Below are 21619 nucleotides of genomic sequence, written 5' to 3'. Positions count from 1 at the left end.
TGCAGGGACTCTGAGCATTCCCTGGAATTTTCCCTTCTCCAGGGAACATTCCCAGCTCTCCCAGCCTGGCTCCAGAATCCTGGCAGCATTTCCATCATCTCCTCTGGACTCTCTGCAGCAGCTCCACGTCCTCCTGAGTTTGGGATGCAGGGCTGGGGCAGCTCTGCAGGTGGGGTCTCACCTGAGCCTGGGGCACAGGGACACAATTCCCACCTTTCCTTGGGATCAGCCCTGGGGGTTTGGGGTCATTTCCAGCCTCTCACACCTTCCAGGTGCTGCATTCCCAGCTCTGGGCTCCACCACAAAACTGATCCAAAGCTCCAGGCTGGGAAGCTCCTGGGCTGAGCATTGGGATGGAGAGCGGGATTTTGGACAAAAGTATGGAAAAAGAGAAAAAAAAAATCATTTTATTTGTGTTGTTTTCCAGTTTTCTCCCAGGATGGGAGCTGGGTTTGCTGGGAGTGAACATCCAGGGTGTCACTGCAGTGTTTTAGGGGAGAGACATTCCGTGGGGCAGGAGGAGGAAGAAAAAAATTAATTAATCAAAAAATGAAGGAAAGGTTAAAGTGGAGGGAGAAACTAAAGGAAAAAAAAAAAATTAATCAAAAAATGAAGGAAAGGTTAAAGTGGAGGGAGAAACTAAAGGAAAAAATTAAATTAAAATTGAAGGAAAAAAAAAAAATTACATCAGAAATTAAAGCCAAAGCGAAAATTGATGTTAAAACAGAAGTTGAAGTTGAAGGAAAAATTAAAGCAAAATAATTAAAGTTGGAGCAAGAATTAAAGGAAAATTTCACTCAGCCCAGACTTGCTGCAGAAGCTGCAAAGGATCCCTGTGTTCTGTTTGATTCCAGAGTGGAATAAAAAATACAGTAATTGATTTCAAGGGTAATTAAAAGCCCTCCTTATACATGGAATGCAGAGGTGAGCGTGAAATCAAGGAGGTGAATAAATACAGGAGAAATGAACAGGAGTAGGGCAGGGGAGGTGAAGGGAGATGGAAAAAAATTCCCAGTTCTGGAGGTAAAAGATGGGAAGTGGCAGAGAGGAGGAGATGTGGTGAGAGCAGAGATAATCAGAGCATAAAAAAATGGGGAAAAACAATCAAAAGAAGGGAAAATCAAAAGCAGATGCTGAGCAGGGATAAGGTGGAGCAGGAACAGGCCCTGGACTGGAGGGATAATTGGATTTTAGTTCATCTCAGGGCGATAAGAAATTCCTGCTGTAGGATTTTTATTCCTGTATGAAGTATATTTTAATGGGGAATTTGAATAGGGCTGGGGCAGCACACCCCGACAGAGAAAAAACAGGATTTTCTGCAGCTCATGGGAGTGCTTGGAGGCTTTTGGGGTGAAATGTGGCTTTTCCTGCACTCAGCAGCTGCAGCAGCGTTTGGAGCCCCAAAAACGAGGAGAGGGATGCAGGAATTGTGGAATGATGGGGGTGGAGCTCAGAGATCCTGCGGTGTCCCCAAAAGCAGGGAAGGGACATGAGAGTTATGGAATGATGGGGATTGGACCTCAGAGACCATTCAGTGTCCCCAAAAACAGGGAAAGGGACACAGGAATTGTGGAATTATGGAATGATGGGGGCTGGACCTCAGAGCCCGCTCAGTGTCCCCAAAAGCAGGGAAGGGACACAGGAATTGTGGAATTATGGGGCTGGAGAGACCTCAGAGCCCTCTCAGTGTCCCTAAAAGGAAGGGAAGGGACATGGGAATTATGGAATTGATGGGGCTGGAGCTCAGAGGTCTTGTGGTGTCCCCAAAAGGAAAGAAAGGGGCACAGGAATGATGGAGTGATGGAATGATGGAATGATGGAATGATGGAATGATGGAATTATGGGGATTGGGCCTCAGAGCCCGCTCAGTGTCCCCAAAAGGAGGAAAAGGGACACAGGAATTATGGGGCCGAAACGGACCCCGGGGCCGGCTCAGCAATGTCCCCAGATGAAGGGAAGGGACACAGGAATTATGGGATGGCTGCGCTGGAGGGGACCCGGGGCCGGCTCAGCAATGTCCCCAGATGAAGGGAAGGGACACGGGACCCTGGAGCTGGCGGTGTCCCCGCGCTGGGGCGGAACGGGCGCAGATGGCAGCGATAGCGCAGGGCCCCGCCGCCCCTTATCGCGGCGGCATCGGTCGCGATAACGGCGCCGCGACCTTGCCCCGGGCACGGAACGGGCGCGGAGCGGAGCGGGGTTAATGGGGTTAATTAGCGCTGGGAATTAGCCCGCACCTGGAGCCTCGCAGGTGGGAGGGGAGGGGGCGGCTCGGTGCCACCGGGGAGGGTCCGTGGGGCAGCGGGAGCGCGCTCGCGTGAGCGCGCCCGGGGGAGCAGGTGTGGGTGTGCAGGCGAGGGGGTACAGGTGTGGGTGTGCAGGTGAGGGGTACAGGTGTGAGTGTGCAGGTAAGGAGGGTACAGGTGTGGGTGTGCAGGTGAGGGGGTACAGATATGGGTGTGCAGGTGAGGGGGTACAGGTGTGGGTGTGCAGGTGAGAGGGTACAGGTGTGGGTGTGCAGGTAAAGGGGCACAGGTGTGCGTGTGCAGGTAAAAGGGGCATAGGTGTGGGTGTGCAGGTGAGGGGGGCATGGGCACACCTGGAATGGGCAAAGCTGGAAATGGCACATCTGGGTATGGAAAAATCTGGGAATGGACATGCTTGTGCAGGGACACACCTGGGAATGGCACAGCTGGGCAGGGACACACCTGTGCAGGAACACACCTGAGCTTGCACACACCTGAGCATGGACACACCTGGGCATGGCACACCTGTGCAGGGACACACCTGGGCATGGACACACCGTGCATGGACACACCTGGGCATGGACACACCTGTGCATGGTCACACCGTGCAGGGACACACCTGTGCAGTGACACACTTGGGCATGGACACACCTGAGCATGGACACACCTGTGCAGGAACACACCTGTGCAGAGACACACCTGTGCAGGGACACACCTGAGCAGGGACACACCTGTGCTGGCACTCATGTGCACACCACGCCCATGGCGGGTGTTGGGGACAGACAGGCCGGGGGTGGCCCGGGCCGTGGGGATGTGTGTGTCACGAGAGTGACCACACCGAGAGTGACCGCCCGGGTGTGACCGCACGGCGGTGACCGCATGGGTGTCACCGCTCAGGTGTGACCACACCAGGAGTGACCACACCGGGTGTCACCGCTCGGGATGACCACACGGGGGTGACGGCACCGGAGTGACCTCACGGGGTGACCGCACGGGGGCTGGGCGTTCCCTTGGCCCCGCCCCCGGCCCCGCCCCCTGCGCTCCCCGAGCCCCGCCCCTCCCTCCTCCAAGGGGGGCTAGCGCGCGGCTGGGTCCGGTTGGGGCGGGGCTAAAGCCGGTTGGGGGCGTGTCCTGGGCTGTTGTGGGCGTGTCCAGCTCCGTTATGGGCGTGTCCCGCTCCGTATATGGCAATGTGGGCGTGTCCCGCTCCGTATATGGCGATGTGGGCGTGTCCCGCTCCGTTGTGGGCGTGTCCCCCGCCGTTGTGGGCGTGTCCCCCGCCGTTGTGGGCGTGTCCCTCTCCATTGTGGGCGTGCCCTGCGCCGTTGTGGGCGTGTCCCTCGCCGTTGTGGGCGTGTCCTTTGCCGCTGTGGGCGTGCCCTGCGCCGTTGTGGGCGTGTCCTTTGCCGCTGTGGGCGTGCCCTGCGCCGTTGTGGGCGTGTCCCGCTCCGTATATGGCGATGTGGGCGTGTCCCGCTCCGTATATGGCGATGTGGGCGTGTCCCGCTCCGTTGTGGGCGTGTCCCCGCCGTTGTGGGCGTGTCCTGCGCCGTTGCGGGCGGGCCCGGCCCGGCCGGTGTCGCTCGCGCTGCGGCAGCGGCGGCTCCGGAGCGGGGCCCGGCCCGGCCCGGCCGCTTCTCCCCGGTTCTGCCGCTTCTCCCGGCCCGGCCCCGCCCGGCCATGGCGCTGCTGCGGGCGGCCGCGCTGCCCACCGAGGGCTGCCCGGCCTGGCTGCCCACGCACGTCCAGGTGACGGTGGTGCGGGCCCGCGGGCTGCGCTGCAAGGGCGGCGGCGGCAAAGGCAAAGCGGGCGGCAGCGACGCGTACACCGTGATCCAGCTGGGCCGCGAGAAGTACAGCACGTCGGTGGCCGAGAAGAGCGGCGGCAGCCCCGAGTGGAGGGAGGAATGCGCCTTCGAGCTGCCCCCCGAGCCCGCGGCCTGCGCCGGGCTGCTGCTCACCGTGATGCACCGGGCGCTCGTGGGCATGGACCGGTTCCTGGGCCAGGCGCTGGTGCCGCTGGAGCCCGGGCGGCAGCGCGGCCGCGAGCCCGACGAGCGGTGAGTGCGAGCGGGGCGGCCCGGGAGCGGCGGGGCCGGGGTCAGGGTGGGACCGTGTGTGCCCTGGGGTCCGGTGTGTGCCAAAGGGGGGCACAGGGACCCCCTGTGTGCCCTGGGGTCCTGTGTGTGCCAGGGGGTCAGGGTGGGACCGTGTGTGTGCCCTGGGGTCCTGTGTGTGCCAAAGGGGGGCACAGGGACCCCTGTGTGCAATGGGGTCCTGTGTGTGCCAGGGTGGGACCCCTGTGTGCCCTGGGGTCCTGTGTGTGCCAGGGGGTCAGGGTGGGACCGTGTGTGTGCCCTGGGGTCCTGTGTGTGCCAAAGGGGGGCACAGGGACCCCTGTGTGCAATGGGGTCCTGTGTGTGCCAGGGTGGGACCCCTGTGTGCCCTGGGGTCCTGTGTGTGCCAGGGTGGGACCCCTGTGTGCCCTGGGGTCCTGTGTGTGCCAGGGGGTCAGGGTGGGACCGTGTGTGCAATGGGGTCCGATGTGTGCCAAAGGTGGGCACACAGAATCCCCCAATGCCCTGGGATTGGTGCAATGGGGTCCTGTGTGTGCCAGGGTGGGACCCGTGTGTGCAGTGGGATCCTGTGTGTACCAAAGGGGGGCACAGGGATTGCTGCCATGGCGTCCTGTGAGTGCCAGGTTGGGCACAGGGATTGGTGTCCTTGGATCCAGGTGTGTCCCAGGGTGGCACAATGACCCTCTGTGTGTGCTGGGATTGGTGTCCTGGTGTGTCCCAGGGTGGGCACAGGGACCCCCTGTGTGCAATGGGGTCCTGGTGTGCCCCAGGATGGGCACAGGGATTGGTGTCCTTGGATCCTGGTGTGTCCCAGAGTGCTGTCACAGCATCCCTGGAGGGGCAGCAGGGTCACTGTGTGGGCACACAGATCCCCCAGTGCCCTGGCACGGCTGTCACTGGTCCCTGTGTGTCACTGCAGGTCCCTGGGTACCCAGGGTGGGCACACAGATCCCCCAGTGCCCTGGCACAGCTGTCACTGGGTCCCTGTGTGTCACTGCAGGTCCCTGGGTACCCAGGGTGGGCACACAGATCCCCCAGTGCCCTGGCACAGCTGTCACTGGGTCCCTGTGTGTCACTGCAGGTCCCTGGGTACCCAGGGTGGGCACACAGATCCCCCAGTGCCCTGGCACGGCTGTCACTGGTCCCTGTGGCTCGGGATGGGATCCCTGTACCCAGGAAGGTGCTGGAGGAGGAGGGACATCACAGATCCATGACACCCTAGGGATGTGCCACAGGGATCAGGGTGTGGCAGCTCCTGGGGCTCTCCCACCATCCCTGGGCTGTGCCTGCAGCAGGAGGGTGGCACAGGGTCCCTGGGAAGGTGTCCCCAGGCTGGGCTGGCGTGTGACCCCGAAGGACACGGGGGGATCGCAGGGATGCTCCAGGAAGGACGTGCTGGGAGGGGTGGGACATCCCAGGTGTGCCAGGAGGGTGAGGTGGAACAGGGGCTGGCTCCATCCCTGGAGGGGAATGGTGCTGGACAAGGCACCAGAGCATCCATCCATCCATCCATTCATCCATCCATCCATCATCCATCCATCCATCCATCCATCCATCATCCATCCATCATCCATCCATCCATCCATCCATCATCCATCCATCCATCATCCATCCATCCATCCATCCATCATCCATCCATCCATCCATCATCCATCCATCCATCCATCCATCCATCATCCATCCATCCATCCATCATCCATCCATCCATCATCCATCATCCATCCATCATCCATCCATCCATCCATCATCCATCCATCCATCTATCATCCATCCATCCATCCATCCATCATCCATCCATCATCCATCCATCATCCATCCATCCATCATCCATCATCCATCCATCATCCATCCATCATCCATCCATTCATCCATCCATCCATCATCCATCCATCCCTCCATCCATCATCCATCCATCCATCCATCCATCATCCATCCATCCATCATCCATCCATCCATCATCCATCCATCATCCATCCATCCATCCATCCATCCATCCATCCATCCATCCATCCATCCATCATCCATCCATCATCCATCCATCATCCATCCATCATCCATCCATTCATCCATCCATCCATCCATAATCCATCCATCCATCCATCCATCATCCATCCATCATCCATCCATCCATCATCCATCCATCCATCCATCCATCATCCATCCATCCATCCATCCATCATCCATCCATCCATCCATCCATCATCCATCCATCCATCATCCATCCATCCATCATCCATCCATCCATCATCCATCATCCATCCATCATCCATCCATCATCCATCCATCCATCCATCCATCCATCATCCATCCATCCATCCATCCATCCATCCATCATCCATCCATCATCCATCCATCCATCCATCATCCATCCATCCCTCCATCCATCATCCATCCATCCATCCATCCATCATCCATCCATCCATCATCCATCCATCCATCATCCATCATCCATCCATCATCCATCCATCATCCATCATCCATCCATCCATCCATCATCCATCATCCATCCATCCATCCATCATCCATCCATCATCCATCCATCATCCATCATCCATCATCCATCCATCATCCATCATCCATCATCCATCATCCATCCATCCATCCATCCATCATCCATCCATCATCCATCATCCATCCATCATCCATCCATCATCCATCATCCATCCATCATCCATCCATCATCCATCCATCCATCCAGGAATTGCTGATCCTGCCCCTTCCCCAGCAGGGTTTGAGCAATCGTGATGGTTCCCAGCCTTTGCCAGGCACAGAAATGCAGGAACGTGGCTGGAATTCCTGCCGGGAAGGAGTTCTGGGCTCTGTTCCCTGGCTGGGCTGGCCCCCCAAATCCCGGGAACTGTGCTTGGCTTGCTGCCCGAGGCTGTGGGTTTGGAGAGGAACCTCCCTCGCCCTCCTACCACCCAGGATTAGCAGGAAAAGGGCTTGGGAAACTTTTCCCGTGGAGAAGCTCGGGTGCAGAGCCCGGGAGGCTCCGGCTGCCCGGGACGGGGCGTGGGCAGGGGCAGGATGAGTAACCCCGGCTGCAGGATGAGATCCCCCCAGGGCAGGATGAGTAACCCCGGCTGCAGGATGAGATCCCCCCAGGGCAGGATGAGTAACCCGGGCTGCAGGATGAGATCCCCCCAGGGCAGGATGAGTAACCCCGGCTGCAGGATGAGATCCCCCCAGGGCAGGATGAGTAACCCGGGCTGCAGGATGAGATCCCCCCAGGGCAGGATGAGTAACCCCGGCTGCAGGATGAGATCCCCCCAGGGCAGGATGAGTAACCCCGGCTGCAGGATGAGATCCCCCCGGGGTTTATTCTGCTTTTCTTTGCGGGGTCACAGCAGCTGGGGCGGGAATTTTGGGGCTTGACTGAAACCAGCACCAAGTGCAGAGCCCTGGGAGAGACAGGGGGGATGTGGAGCAGCCCCAGGGTTTGGGGATGAGCCGGGGGGAGGTTTTAGTGGGGCCTTGTGAGCCCTGCCAGGACCTGGTCCCTGCTCTGGGAATCTCAAAGGTCTGGTCAGGGGCTGTTAATCCCACGGGAGCAATGTCCAGCCTGGCCAGAGCCCGTGGTCACCCCGTGACACTGCTCCTGCAGCCAGGGGGATCTGGCTGCCAGGCTGGCCGTCCCCAGGGACACCTTGCAGGGCCTTGCAGGGCCTTCCAGGGCCTTCCAGGGCCTTCCAGCACCTTCCAGGGCCTGCAGGGGCTCCAGGAGAGCTGGAATTTGGGACAAGGCCTGGAGGGACAGGACACAGGGAATGGCTCCCACTGGGAAAGGGGAGATGGGGCTGGGATCTTGGGAAGGAATTCCTGCCTGGGCTGCAATTCCCAGATTTGCTGTGGATCCCTGGCAGTGCCCAAGGCCAGGCTGGATCCACCTGGGACAGTGGGAGTGTCCCTGCCATGGGTGGGGTGGAATGGGATGGGATTTAAGGTCCTTTCCAGCCCAAACCATTCCAGGATTCTCTCATTTGCTGTCTGTCTCCCTCCCTTCCTGTGGCTTTGCTTGCATAAGGAAAACTCACTTCCCCTTGTGGCATTCACTATCACAAGAGCTTTTAAAACTCTTTTTTTTCACCCATGGCCCCCCAGGATGGAAGTGAGCACAGAAACACATCAGAAGGTCTCACCCCATGTCCCCAGGGTGCCAGCTCTGCAGCCTGGGGGGGCCACCCTGGTTTTTGGAGGAGAATCCCAGGGGCTGGAGCTTGTCCAGCCAGGTGGGAGAAGGATCATGGGGAGCTCAGGGGTTCTTTTGGCTCTTTGGGAGCTTCCAACCCACTGGAAACAACTTTGTTCAGGAGGAAACTTTGATTCCCAGATTAAAAAGAGCAAAACAAACAGAGGCTGCCAGAGCCCAGCCAGGCCTGTGCTGGGGAGATAACAGGGCTGAGCTCTGGGCTCCCCTCCTCAGCCTGGCACAGCCTGCTCCAGTCAGGATCCATTATCAGTGTGCTGGCCTTGCTCTCATGTCCCTGCTGCTTTCTATTGCACAGGAACTTCTCCAGTGCTAATTATGCTCCTTGTTTTCATCTGGGTGGAAAATGTTCTGTCAAACTTGGACTCTTCTCCAGGAAGGAGAGGCCTGGGGTGTTTATGAGCTGCCTCGTGCAGTTTAGTCTGGGTCATTTCAGTGCTTTGCCAGGAGAAAAATCAGCTCCTGCAGTTGCACAAGAGCAGCCTGAGAGCTCTCATGGCCTCTTTGGGCATCCCAGGGTTTGCCCCTGCTCAGGGATTGGGTTTGGCAGGCAAAGCAAGCTCTGAGCATCATTTCCCCCTCTGTGCACCCAGAGAGCCCTGGGCAGGATCTCCTGGTCCTCACTCCTCCCTGGCCTGATCCTGCACTTCCCTGTGCTGTGCTCAGTCCCTCCAAAGCCAGGATCCAGCCCAGGAAAAGAGGAATTTTTGGGAACTCACAAGGCAGTGAGTCTGCTTCCCAGCATCCAGGAAATGTCCTTGGAATCCCCTGTGGGGTGGCAGCGAGCCAGGGACTGTCCCCTCCACACCCAGCCCTCTGCAGGCACCTGGGAGTGCTGGGAGTGCTCCCATCAGGCTGGGATTGTGTGGAATCAGGGAGTCCTGGACTGGTTTGGGTTGGAAGGGGCTGTAAAAGTCACCCAGTGCCACCAGGGACACTCCCACTGTCCCACTGCTCCAGCCCCAGTGTCCAACCTTGGGCACTGCCAGGGATCAGGGGCAGCCACAGCTGCTCTGGGCACAACTCCTGCCCAAAATCCCATCCATCTCTGGTTTCCATCATCCCATCCACCAATGGTTTCATCCATTCCCTGTGTCCTGTCCCTCCAGCCCTTGTCCCCAGCCCCTCTCAGTGGACTTGGAGACCTTTCCCTTGGCCAAGATGCTGCATCCCTTGGGAGAACAGCATGGGAGGGGACAGGAGGCGGCTGGGAACCCAAAACATCCTTGGTTTTGCTGTGTGGATGTGAGGCTGATGCTGGGAGGAAGCAGCAAAAGTCCAAGATCTCCTGGGCTGGCTTAGTTGCCATTCCCTGGTCCCCCCTCTCTGAAGTTCCATTTTTCTTCTGTCCCAGAGATCTCCCCAGGGACATGGGGGAGGTTAAAGGAGCCAGCACTGACCTGCCAGGGCTCACAGCCAGGATCAGGCTGGAGGGACAGAGTGCAGCAGCCAGCAGGACTGCTGGCTCTGCTTCCCCTGCATGACTTGCAGTTGCTCCCTGGCTGCTGCCAGACAGGGAACTCGTCTGGGGGAGTTGTTCTTTCTGCTGAATTAGCTCAGCTCTGACTTCCCCAAAGCCCTTCTGTGCTGCACTTCCCTCTTCTGGTTCCTGTTCCTGCCCAGCTGTGGGGCACCTGCTGCTCTCTGGGCTTCTGTGGCAGAGGGTGGCCTGTCCTCCCTCTCCATCAGCAAAGCTTTCCTTTGGCTACCAAAGCCCTTGGCTCCTCTGCTCCATGGCTGAGGCTCAGTGGAAAGTGGAGTTGCTTGGTTTGGGGGATGTGGTGGAGCCAGGGAGGTTGTGGGCAGGGAAAGGGCTGATCCAGGGCTGTGCAGAGGGGCCCACCCTGCCCAGGGCTGGCTGCTGCCTGTCTGCTCAGCGTGCTGGGACCTGCAGGGGCCCCTCAGAGCCCTGCCAGGGCTCCCTCCCTGAGCCCCACACCAGAACTTGTCCCTTCCCCTCCCTGCTGGGACCCGTCCATCCCTCCTTGCTGTGGCAAGTGCTTTCCCTGGACTGTCCTCGTGCTCCCCATGATGAACCTGCTCTCATCTCCTCCAGCCCTCTGCCCTCTGTCAGCCCCCACTGTGCCTGTGGCTCTCCCTGGGGCTGCTGCTGTTCCCATTCCCTGCATGGCCTTGGCTCCTGAGCCTCTGCCAGGGGAGATGGTCACACCAGCCTGGAGCTCACCCTGCTCCCTCCTGGCCTGAGCTGAGGCCAAGCCCTGCAGCTCTGTCCCTGGCAGGTCTGTCCTCAGCCCAGGAGAGGGACAGGCCTGCATGGGGAGGGGAGGAAACTGCTGCTCTGGGATGGGTTTGGGGTGGCAGGTTTGAATCCAAGGCCAGAGAGCCCTTTGCCCTGGGGTCAGGTTTGGCTCCCCAGGCCAGGCTGGGGCTTTGGGAGCTCCATCCCTGGAGCAGCATCCCAGGGCTCCTCCTCAGCTCTTCCCTGCCAGATCCACTGAGGATAAAGGGGTGGGAGCTGCTGCTGGGCTCACGATTCATTCCCTTTTCCCTTTTTTCATGTTTGACTCACTCCTGAGCATGGGCTAATGATGGATGAGCAATCCATGTGTGACCTGTTCCCAGAATGGGTGTAGCTGGTGTTTTAGGCTGTGTGGGGCTGGTGTCCCCTCCCCTGGGGCTGGTGTCCCTTCCTGGGGTCCCTGTCCCCTCCCTGGGTCCCTGTCCCTCCCCTGGAGTCCCTGTCCTCTCCCTGGAGTCCCGGTCCTCTCCCTGGGGTCCCTGTCCCTTCCTGGGGTCCCTGTCCCCTCCCTGGAGTCCCTGTCCCCTCCCGGGGTCCCTGTCCCCTCCCTGGAGTCCCTGTCCTCTCCCTGGGGTCCCTGTCCCCTCCCTGGCAGAGCTGGAGCTGCAGCCCCTCTGGAGCTGGCCCTGGCAGAGCTGCAGCCTGCAGTGGAGCAGGGCTGGGCTGTGGCAGGAGCTGGGGCTGGTTCTTGCAGCCTGGTTTGTCAGCACTTCTGGGAAGAACATTTGGAGAGATGAACTCCCCAGCTCAGCTGCTTCATCCACGGGGGAATCAGCCTGTGCTTGTTTTCCATCTGTTTTTAGCAGGGATCACCTGGCAGGAGCAGCCATCCAAAACCAGCACTGCAAGCAGCACTGCACAGACCAGGGGGGAAGCTGGGGCAGGAACACACAGCCAGACTAAAAGCACAAAATTCCCCAGGGCTGGGTTGTTTTCCACCCTGTGCTTCCCCTCCTGGCCCAGCTGCCTCAGCTGCAGGCTGAGGGAAATGCTGCTGTGCTGTGCCAAGAGGAGCTGGCCCTGCTCTCCTGCACTGGCTGCTCCCTGCCCTGCCCTGCCCAAGGCAGCCTGGGTTTAAGGCCTGGGGCTCTTGCTGCAGGGATGAATCAGCAGAAGGTGCCAGGCTGGAGCAGCCTGGGCTGAGCCTCTGGGATGTGTCTGTGCCCGACTGCAGCTCCCAGCTGGGCACTGTGCTGGTTTGGGACAGGTGTCTGCCAATAAAGGAGCTTCTCTTTGAAATGGAGAATGGAAACCCCCTCCCTCCAAATTATTATAAATCTGAAATTAAGGGGCTCTCAGGCAAAGAGATGGGAATTAGGAATAACAGTTCTTGACTAGGAAAATTAAAATAGCAATGCAGTATTACACAGAACAATCCCAGCCCTGCCAGAGTCAGAATCCAAGCTGACACCCGTCAGTCAGTCAGGGTGTTGGCACAGTCCCATTCAATGGTGGCTGCATCCTCCTGCAGGGGCAGATGTGGTTCAGCTGGAGCAGTGCTCCTGGAGAAGGTGCAGTTTCCTCTGAAGCTCCAGGGATGATGTGCAAAGCTCTGGCTTTCCTCTGGAATCCAGTGGGAAGAAGGTTCCTTGGTGTCCCAAATGTCAGTTTTTATCTGGGTAGGAAAGGCTTGGCTCCTCCCCTGGCTGGAGCATCTCCCATGGGATGATGGAATTTTATCAGCCATGCCCTGGGACTCAGTGGCCATGAACAGGAGATATCTCCTGGAGGGAGGATGGGCTGTGGGAAGATAAAGATGATTGCCCAGCTGGTTTAAAGATGGCCCATGAGCAGATAATGTGTGCCAGGAGATCAGGGTCCCTGCCCCACCCAGCTGGGACAGAATTCACATTTCTGGCCATGTCAGCCCAGCACAGCAGGGCAGGAGGGTTCCTGCTGGCTTTGAGGTGAAGCCTGGCAGTGCTCACTGCTTTTGGGAGGCTTTGGGGAAGCTCCTGAAGTGGAAGGTGAAGCTCCAGCTGTGCCTCCATCCCTGGGGCATCCCCAAAGCCCAGGAGTCACCAAGGGACTTAATTCCCCAAGGAAACTGCCTTGAAATCCCTGCTGGAAAAGCACTGGGACCAGTCTGAGATGGGAACTGGGGGCTCTGGTGCCCAGGGTGTGGTGAGCAGGGCTGGTGGGGCACAGGAGCTGAGCTGTGGCTTGGAGGGGAATCTTTTGGGGACCCCAACCTGAGCCATTGGGGGCTCCATATCCTCCCTGGAATAACCCATATCCTCCTGGAATAACCCATATCCTCTCTGGAATAACCCATATCCTCTCTGGAATAACCCATGTCCTCCCTGGAATAACCCATGTCCTCTCTGGAATAACCCACTGCTCTCCTGATCTCATCCCAGTGCCCACTGGAGATCCCAGACCAGTGGGGTGAGTTTGGATCAGCCCAGGGATGGTTTGGGATGCTGTCCCAGGAAGCTGCTGATGGGATGGAGGTTTTGGCTCTGTGCTGGAGGAGTTCCTGGCTCCAGAGGGGCGTGGGAGGGACAAGGTGGTGGCAGAGCTCAGTCAGGGTGGGTGCAGCCTCCTGTTGGGGCTGGCTCCGTGTGCTGCTCGTCCCAGCAGTCCCTCCCCACCCCGGGGTGCTCCCACACCCAGAGGGGTCTCTCACAGAGGGGAGTGAGCAGTGCCCAGGCATCTCCACCTGGAGCTCTGAGTCCCTGGAATGTTTCATGGGGCTGGGGGCTCCCTGAGCCCCCTGGGCTGCCCAGGGGAGGACAAAGCACAGGGGAAAGGGAAGGTTTGCCCTGAGCAAGCCCATCCCATCCTCTGTGGGCTCTCTTTCCCTCCTTAACCACACGGCCATGCTCCTGGTTTTCAGCCTGTCCAGCCTGCAGGAGGAGGGCAGCTGTTTTTGGGAGCTCTGTGTCACCTCTCTGTGCCTCTGACTGATCCCAGCAGCAGCAAATGCACCAACAGAGCCCGGGTGTGTGCCCAGGCTGCCCTGGCACTGCTGCAGGGAGGAGAGGGGCTCCAGCAGGGCTGTGCTCATTAAGCACCCTGACCTGGATGAGTGTGGGGCTGGGAGCTGTGCCAGCTGCTCCAGATCCCTGTGCCAGCCCAGCAACGGGAGCTGCTCCCCTGGGCTCCTCCCCAGAGCTCACACAGCTTCCCCTCCCAGGGCACTTCTCCCTCTGAGGTTTCCTCTCTGCCCAGCTGGGCTGGGGCACTGCTTCCTTCCCCCAGGGCCCTTCTGTGCCTGGAGAGCACATCTGGGACCCCTCACAGCAGTGCTGGCTCTGTGGTGTCACAGGGAGGAGTCCACACTGGGTACAGAACGTGTGTTCTCTGCTGGGGTCCCTGTATCACAAATGTTACACAGTTCTCAGCAAAAGCAAACCTGCCCAGCCTGTGGCTTGTGCCTTCCACCTGGCTGGGGCTGCATCCCTGGGTGTGTCACCTGGAGGTGTCCCTGGGCTCTCCATCCCCTGGATGTGCCACCCTGGAGGTGTCCTGGGCTCTCCATCCCATGGATGTGACATTCTGGAGGTGTCCTGGGCTCTTCATCCCATGGATGTGCCACCCTGGAGGTGTCCTGGGCTCTCCATCCCCTGGATGTGTCACCTGGAGGTGTCCTGGGCTCTCCATCCCCTGGATGTGTCACCTGGAGGTGTCCTGGGCTCTCCATCCCCTGGATGTGTCACCTGGAGGTGTCCTGGGCTCTCCATCCCATGGATGTGTCACCTGGAGGTGTCCTGGGCTCTTCATCCCCTGGATGTGCCTCTCTGAAGGTGTCCCATGGATGTGTCACCCTGCAGGTGTCCCCAAGCTCTCCCTGTGCCACAGGATGTCCCCTGGCAGGGCAGGGCAGGAGCTGGGGAAGAGGAGCAGCTCCCCATGGAGCAGGGATGCTGAGGCACAGATTCCATCCTCTGGAAGCACAGTGCAGCTGCAGGAGCCAGGGAAGGGGCACAGGCCTCCTTGGTGGGAGCAATCCTGCTCCTGATCCCAAAAATTGAGTTTAATTTAATTTAAATTTCAATTTTGTGACCAGCAAAGGCTGGGTGGGCTGGGACCCCTCCAGACCTTGGTGGCAGGAGGGGAGTGGCTGGTCCTGGGTGTCCCAGCTGTGTCCCAGCTGTGGCTCCAGAGCAGCCCCAGCAGATCCTTGTGCATCCCTGGGGCTGGGCCAGCTCCAGTCTGGCTGCTGTAACCCAGTTCTGCTCCTTCACACCTGCAAAAGGGAGTTGGGGTTTGTTTTCCAGGTTAGTTCCAGGTCTATTCCCATAAAAACAGCATGTCCCTCTCCAGGTGTCACCTTGGGTGGCCCCAATCCAGACCCCCCACCCCAAGGATCCTTTGAGGGCAGCTCTGGCAGAAATTTGGGAATCAAGGGCTGTGGGATGGGGTTCCTGGTGAAAAGCTGCTCTGGGAGTTTGTGTGTTGCTGTCTGGGATTTGATCCCTCCCCAGTCTCAGGAGTTTGCTCCTCCTGTTTCCACTGGGGCTGATTCATAAAAAACCCAAGCCCAGGACATGGAATAGCTGAATCTTCCCAAACCCTCATAAACTCAGAGCTCCCCCTAAAAATAGCCCTGCTGCCTGCTGGAGGTGCAGCCCTGAGTGTTGGTGAGGTCTTGGAAACCAAAAATAGCTCCTGGATCCCAGCACAGCAGAGCTTTGCCTTGAGCAGCTGCTTTGTGGAGCAGCTCAGCTCAGCACCCAAATTCCCTTTGAATTTTGGGCTGGAGGTGCTGGGGGCATGTCCAGGCTGTTCAGCTCCTCCTGGGGAGCTCCTGCCTTTTCCTGGGTTAACCCACCCAGATTCTCCCTGGTTTTTTCCATGGGATGATGTAAGGCACAAAAACTCCTTTCAAGAGTTGTTTCTTTTTCCTGTGAGTGATCCAGCCCCTCCCCATCTCTGCTGGCTGCTGCAGCCCTTCCCTCCTGAGCTGCTTCCAGCTCTGCATTCAAGTGAACACTGTGGGATGTTCCAGGCAGCATTTCCCCCCCAATCCTTTGGGAAGTGTCCTCCTGATCCCTGCCAGTGCCTCAGCCTCTTCTGGGCTGCATTGTTCTAAAGGGTTAATGCTGCCTTTTTTAATGCATTTCTTCTTTATTATTATTTTTATTTTTTTATGTGCATAGATATTTTCAAGTTTGCAGCCTGAGTACTGAAAATCTTGCAGTGGGCAGTGGATGGGGTGGGATAAGTGAGTGGTGAGGAGAGTGGATTCCCTGGGATTTAATTCTGTGTCTGTGCCCAGCAAAGTCCCAGGTGCTGCCCCTCCTGCCCTGGCTGCTTCCAGCTCTGCAAATGGAATATTGGAATATTGATCAGGGAATGAGGGGCTTCTGTGCCCCCTGATAGGATCCCAGACTGGTTTGGGTTGGAAGAGACCTTTAAACCCATCCAGTCCCCCCCCCAACACCTCTCACTGTCCCAGCTCCTCCAGCCTGGCCTGGGACACCTGCAGGGTGTGGGGTGGCATTCCCAGCTCCTCCCTGTGCTAACTAACCTGGCAGAAATTCAGGAACTCCTGGAGGACACAATTCCAGTTTTCTCCTCACCCTGGGGATTCCAGCATGGTCACACCCACCTCCATCCCATTATCCCATCCCATTATCCCATCCCATTATCCCATTATCCCATCCATCCCATCCCATTTTCCTTCCCTATTTTTTTCCTTCTCAGTGACTTCTCTCTCCAAGTGCATGTCAGTCACCACTGGGATTTTTATTTTCTGGGAAATTGTTAATGCATGTCAGAGCTGTCTTCACCTCCCATTGCTCCCAGGAAGCAGAACATGGAGAAATGGGATCTGTCCCAAGCCTGAACGTTTCCTTGTGCCTTGTTAAGGGGAATTTTAGTCAGAAATTCATTTAATATTTGGCTCTGGGTGGGATTGGGGCTGTGGCTGTGCTGGTTCCTGCTCTCCCTGCCCTGCAGGTGGTGCCTGGGGCTGGCAGGGGGAGAAGGGAGGGATTTTTGGGAAGGAGCAGCTCCCTCGTGGGCTGTGTTTGCTGCTGCCCCCCTGGAATGTGGAAATGCAGAGCCAGGGGGTGGCTCTGGGTGTGCCTGGGTGTCCCCAGTCCTGGCATTCCTCCCTGCTGGCAGCACCCACTGCCCTCTCCCACCCCACTGCAGAGGCTGCTCCCTTCCCTGAGGGAGCTCCAGCACCCAAAGGGAGCTTGGGGCTGGTTTTCCTTGTGCAATGAGGGGTTTGGAGGCTTTTCCAATGTTTTCCATTTCCTCTGGATCAGTGGGGGCTTTGTCTGGACATGGCCAATAGCTCCTTCTGGAGCTGTCACCAGCTGTGGGAATGTGGGAATTGTCCCCAGATCAGCTGTGCTGGATGGGGCTGGAGCTGCTGCTTCCCCCAGAGAGCTCCTGGGGAGCCTCATCCTCTAAAGGACTCGATCCAAGGACAAAACCTGAGCATCCTCATTGGAGTGAGACACAGCAGGTCTGCTGAGAGCTGATTTGATGGATGCTGTTGAGTTCCTTTGCCATTCTGGGTCAGTCTGTGCTGAGAGGATCCCTGAGTCACTGGGATATTTAGATCACACAGCTCCCAGCTTCCCCTGGAAGATCACAGTGGTGTCTGAAGGGGTGACTGAGGTGCTGTTTGCAGGGTATTGGGTGGAGGGGCAGTTTGGGGTAAGGACAGGGGTGGAGGTGGAGCTGCAGGGAGGGGTCAGGTCCCATGTGCACTCTGTGTGTGGTGTTTGTGTCTCTGACTCGGGGTTTAGGTGATACCTGGGACACCTGGGTTGGAATCCCAGCATCACTGAGGTTGGAAAAGCCCTCCTGGATCACTGAGCCCAACCTTGTCCCCAGCCCAGGGCACTGAGTGCCACCTCCAGGGATGGGCACTCCCAACATTTTCCATCCCTTTCCCTGGAGAAACTGCTGCTGGACACTGGTGCTTTCTCCAAAGCTCTGGAGATGACAAAGAACCTTTTCCTTCCTGTCCCCTCTGGCTGCAGGTGGCACAAGCTGCACTCCAAGGCTGGCAAGAAGGAGAAGGAGCGTGGTGAGATCCTGGTGAGCATCCAGTTCACAAGGAACAGCCTGACTGCCAGCATGTTCGACCTGTCCATCAAGGACAAGCCCCGCTCAGCCTTTGGCAAGCTGAAGGACAAGGTGACAGGCAGGAAGAAGTATGAGCTGGAGTCAGCCTCTGCCATCATCCCCAGCAGCATGGCAGCCCTGGATGGGGAGGATGACTTGGAGCTGGGGGACAAGAAATCCAGAGTCAAGGGCTTCTTCCTGAGGAGCAAACTGCGCAAATCCTCCCTGAGCCAGTCCAACACCTCGCTGGGCTCTGACAGCACCATCTCCTCTGCCAGCCTGAGCCTGGCAGGCAGTGCCCCTGAGGGCACCAGGTCCCCCAGCAGACATGGCAGCCTGTCCACCGAGCGCTCTGGTAAGAGGATCAGGGATAATCCCCCCAGTTTTCCTCCTTCTTGGCTTGGCAAGGGGCTCTTGAGACTTCCTTGCAGCTCTGTTAACTGGTTGTGTACCAGCCACAGAATCAGGGAATTGGGGTTTGCTTGGGTTGGAAAAGCCCTCCAGGGTCATGGAGTCCAAATGTTCCCCCAGCACTGCCTGTGTCCCCCAGTGCCACATCCTCAGGGCTTTGAAACCCCCCAGGGATGGGCACTGCAAACCTCCCTGGGATTTCCAGTTCCTGATCCACAGGGCTCTGAAACCCCCCAGGGATGGGCACTGCAAACCTCCCTGGGCATTTCCAGTTCCTGACCCCCCTTTCCACATCCTCAGGGTCTGAAATCCCCAGGGATGGGCACTGCAACCCTCCCTGGGCATTTCCAGTTCCTGATCCACAGGGCTCTGAAATCCCCCAGGGATGGGGGCTCCAGCCCTCCCTGGGCATTTCCACTTCCTGACCCCCATTCCACATTCTCAGAGTTCTGAAATCTCCCAGGGATGGGGGCTCCAGCCCTCCCTGGGCATTTCCAGTTCCTGACCCCCCTTTCCACATCCCCAGGGCTCTGAAATCCCCAGGGATGGGCACTGCAACCCTCCCTGGGCATTTCCAGTTCCTGATCCTCAGGGCTCTGAAATCCCCCAGGGATGGGGGCTCCAAACCTCCCTGGGCAATCCCAATCCCTGACCCCCCTTTCCATGGAGAAATTCCCCAATTCCCACCCTGGGGCCGTTCCCTCTCCTCCTGTCCCTGTTCCCAGATCCCAAATCCCCTCCTGGCAGGGAGCTGTGCAGAGCCACAGGATCCCCCTGAGCCTCCTGTTCTCCAGTTTGTCACCAAGAGGTGACACCCTGCACAGCCCCTGAGACCTTCTGTGCGCTGGCACCGAGGTGTTTGCCAGGACAGGAGGAACATGCCAGATTTTGCTTTAAATGCCTGCACCACAGCTGAGGGTTCTTCAGGGCTGCTCCTTCCCAGTCCCTGCTGGGCTGGGCTGGGCTGGCCCTGCCCTGGGTCACTGCTGTCCCTAATGAGCTGCCTCAGGCTCCCGTGATTAAAACAATCTGAGCTCTTGGCACTCCCAGGGCAGCGATTTACAAACAAAAAAGGCCCTTGTAGGGAATTAATTCTCCCTTGGAAACAAATCTATGATGGAATGGTTCAGCACCCTGCCAGGTTGGTGGCAGTCCCCAGGGCGGCTGTGCCTCCTGCTGGGTCACATTCCCCTGCTGGTTCCATCATCCTTGGGATCAGCCTTGCAGCTGCTGGGAGCTTCCCTTCCCCTGGCAGGAGCTTGGAACTGGGTGATCTTAAAGGTCACTCCCAGCCCAGCCCATTGCAGCATTCTGAAGGGAGCAGCATCTCCAGCTGTGCCTGTTGTTTTCCTCAGGTTCTCTGTGACTTTTACTCCCAAAAATTGGCAGTGATCACAAGGTCAGAGGATCATGGGATTGTTAAGGTTGGAAAAGGTTTTTAAGATGTTCAAGTCCAGCCCTCGAGGCAGTGGGAGGGAGATGGAGGCACTGGACCCTCCTGGCTCATCACACCTCGAGCTCCTGGCCCTGTCATCTCTTGTTCAGTGAGAACTCAGGAGTCATATGGGAGCTTTAAAACCCTTTGAGGAGCTTCTTGTGTTTATTATCAGTCTCAGATCCTGTCAGATCCTCTCAGACAATGGGTTTGGTCACACCAAGCACTGGCCTGGAGCTCCTGGCCCTGTCATCTCTTGGTCAGTCTGAACTCATGAGTCACATGGAAGCTTTAAAACCCTTTGAGGAGCTTCTGGGGAGTTCCTTATATTTATTATCAACCTGAGATCCTGTCAGATCCTCTCAAACAATGGGTTTGGCCACACCAAGCAGTGACCTGGAGCTCATGGCCCTGTCATCTCTTGGTCAGTCTGAACTCAGGAGTCACATGAGAGCTTTAAAACCTTTGAGGAGCTTCTGGAGAGTTCCTTGCATTTATTATCAACCTGAGATCCTGTCAGATCCTCTCAAACAATGGGTTTGGCCTGGAGCTCATGGCCCTGTCATCTCTTGGTCAGTCTGTGAGGAGCTTCTTGTGTGTATTATCAACCTGAGATCCTCTCAGACAATGGGTTTGCATCTTACAGAGGCTCCTCTGGGTCCTGCCCTGCTGTGCTTGGGTTCAGCCTTCCAGGAATCTGCAAAGCCTGGCAGGGAGAAGCCCAGGGGTGCCCTCCCAGATCTCTTTGTTGAAGATAACGATGCTGCAGCCCTGAGCTCACCTGTGCTGTGTTTGCTTTCCCAGGGAAGGAGCTGCTGGCCTCGCCCAGGCTGAGCCACAGGAGAGCCCCGAGTGAGGAGCAGAGAGCCCCGAGGGAGGAGCCCGGGCCGGAGGAGCCCCAGCCCGGCCCCCCGAGCCCCCCGCCCCGCTCCTCCCTCTGCATCAACGGCAGCCACGTGTACGGGCAGGACGGAGCCCCCGGCCCTGCCCTGCCCCAGGAGCCGCCCTGGGGGCTGCCCCGGGCCCAGCACAGGGACGAGCCCAGGTTCATCCCCTCCCCGCCCAGCCTGGCCCTGCAGGAAGAGCTCAAGGTGTCCACCAAGGCCGTGACCCTCAGCAACCACCTGGGCAGGGCCAGGATGGAGGAGGGCAGAGCCGCAGCTGCCCCGGGCTCCTCCAGCCAGCCAGCCAAGGACACAGCGCCCGGGGACAGCGGCCAGGAGGACAGCAGGGCCAAGGGAGGCTCCTTCCACCCCGGGGGCACAGGGACCCCCGGCCACAGCTCGGCACCAGGGCAGGACAGGAGTAGGAGCAGCAGCTGGTTTGGCCCCAGAGAGTCCCCTCAGAAACCCAGGTCAGTGAAGGGCTCTGCAGGTGAGGCTGCCCCACGTTCCCCTCTGCTGGGGGCAGAGCAGGGGAGATGCTCCCTGGCTCTCAGATGTCTCCAAGGGAAGGGGATTTTCCTGGGTCCCCTCCTGGTTTCTGCCTCTGCTGGATGTGGGCTGTGTGTTCCTCCCCTCTCTCCATGGAGAGGTTTCCCTCAGCAGAGGTCAGGCTCACTGTGGTCACACCAGGTGGTTCTGTGGCCTCCAGAGGAAGGATCATTATCCTGTAATGGGCTGGAAAGGCTTCCCTGGCAGCCAGCTGGGGTGTGGGATATTGGGATGTGTGACCACGTTCCTGTGCTGAGCCCCACACCCCTGCAGGGCCTGGGCAGGGGCAGCACTTTGGTTACATGAGATATCACCAGTATTCCCAAAATCACTAATCCCAGCCCTGCTCTTTCCTCTCCCCTTCTCCCAGTTACAAACCTCTAACTGTTCTTGCTTTCTGTGATGATTCATCCCTCCAAATCCTCGGGTTTTGTGGTGTTTGTGCTGTTCCTGTGAGGAATTTACCACCCCTGGAGCCCCTGGAGCTGAGCTGGCAGTCCAGAGGTCGAGGGTGTTG

General features: G+C 58.2%; 1 protein-coding gene across 3 annotated transcripts in view; it reads left to right on the top strand.

Annotated features, from left to right (window-relative positions):
- The first annotated feature begins 3811 nt into the window (after positions 1 to 3811).
- Positions 3812 to 21619, top strand: part of RAB11FIP5 (RAB11 family interacting protein 5) — a 37732-nt gene continuing 19924 nt past the window's right edge. For all 3 annotated transcript variants that reach the window (XM_056490049.1, XM_056490047.1, XM_056490046.1), the window contains exons 1-3: positions 3812 to 4306; positions 17739 to 18178; positions 20474 to 21023. In XM_056490049.1, coding sequence (XP_056346024.1) covers positions 3927 to 4306; positions 17739 to 18178; positions 20474 to 21023 — 1370 coding nt within the window. In that variant the 5' untranslated portion in view covers positions 3812 to 3926. The remainder of the gene's footprint in view (positions 4307 to 17738; positions 18179 to 20473; positions 21024 to 21619) is intronic.

This window comes from Oenanthe melanoleuca, chromosome 4 (assembly GCF_029582105.1).
Source record: "Oenanthe melanoleuca isolate GR-GAL-2019-014 chromosome 4, OMel1.0, whole genome shotgun sequence".
Taxonomy (NCBI): domain Eukaryota; kingdom Metazoa; phylum Chordata; class Aves; order Passeriformes; family Muscicapidae; genus Oenanthe; species Oenanthe melanoleuca.
The sequence above is the reverse complement of the archived record's forward strand: the minus strand, read 5'-3'. Positions and strand labels throughout refer to the sequence as shown.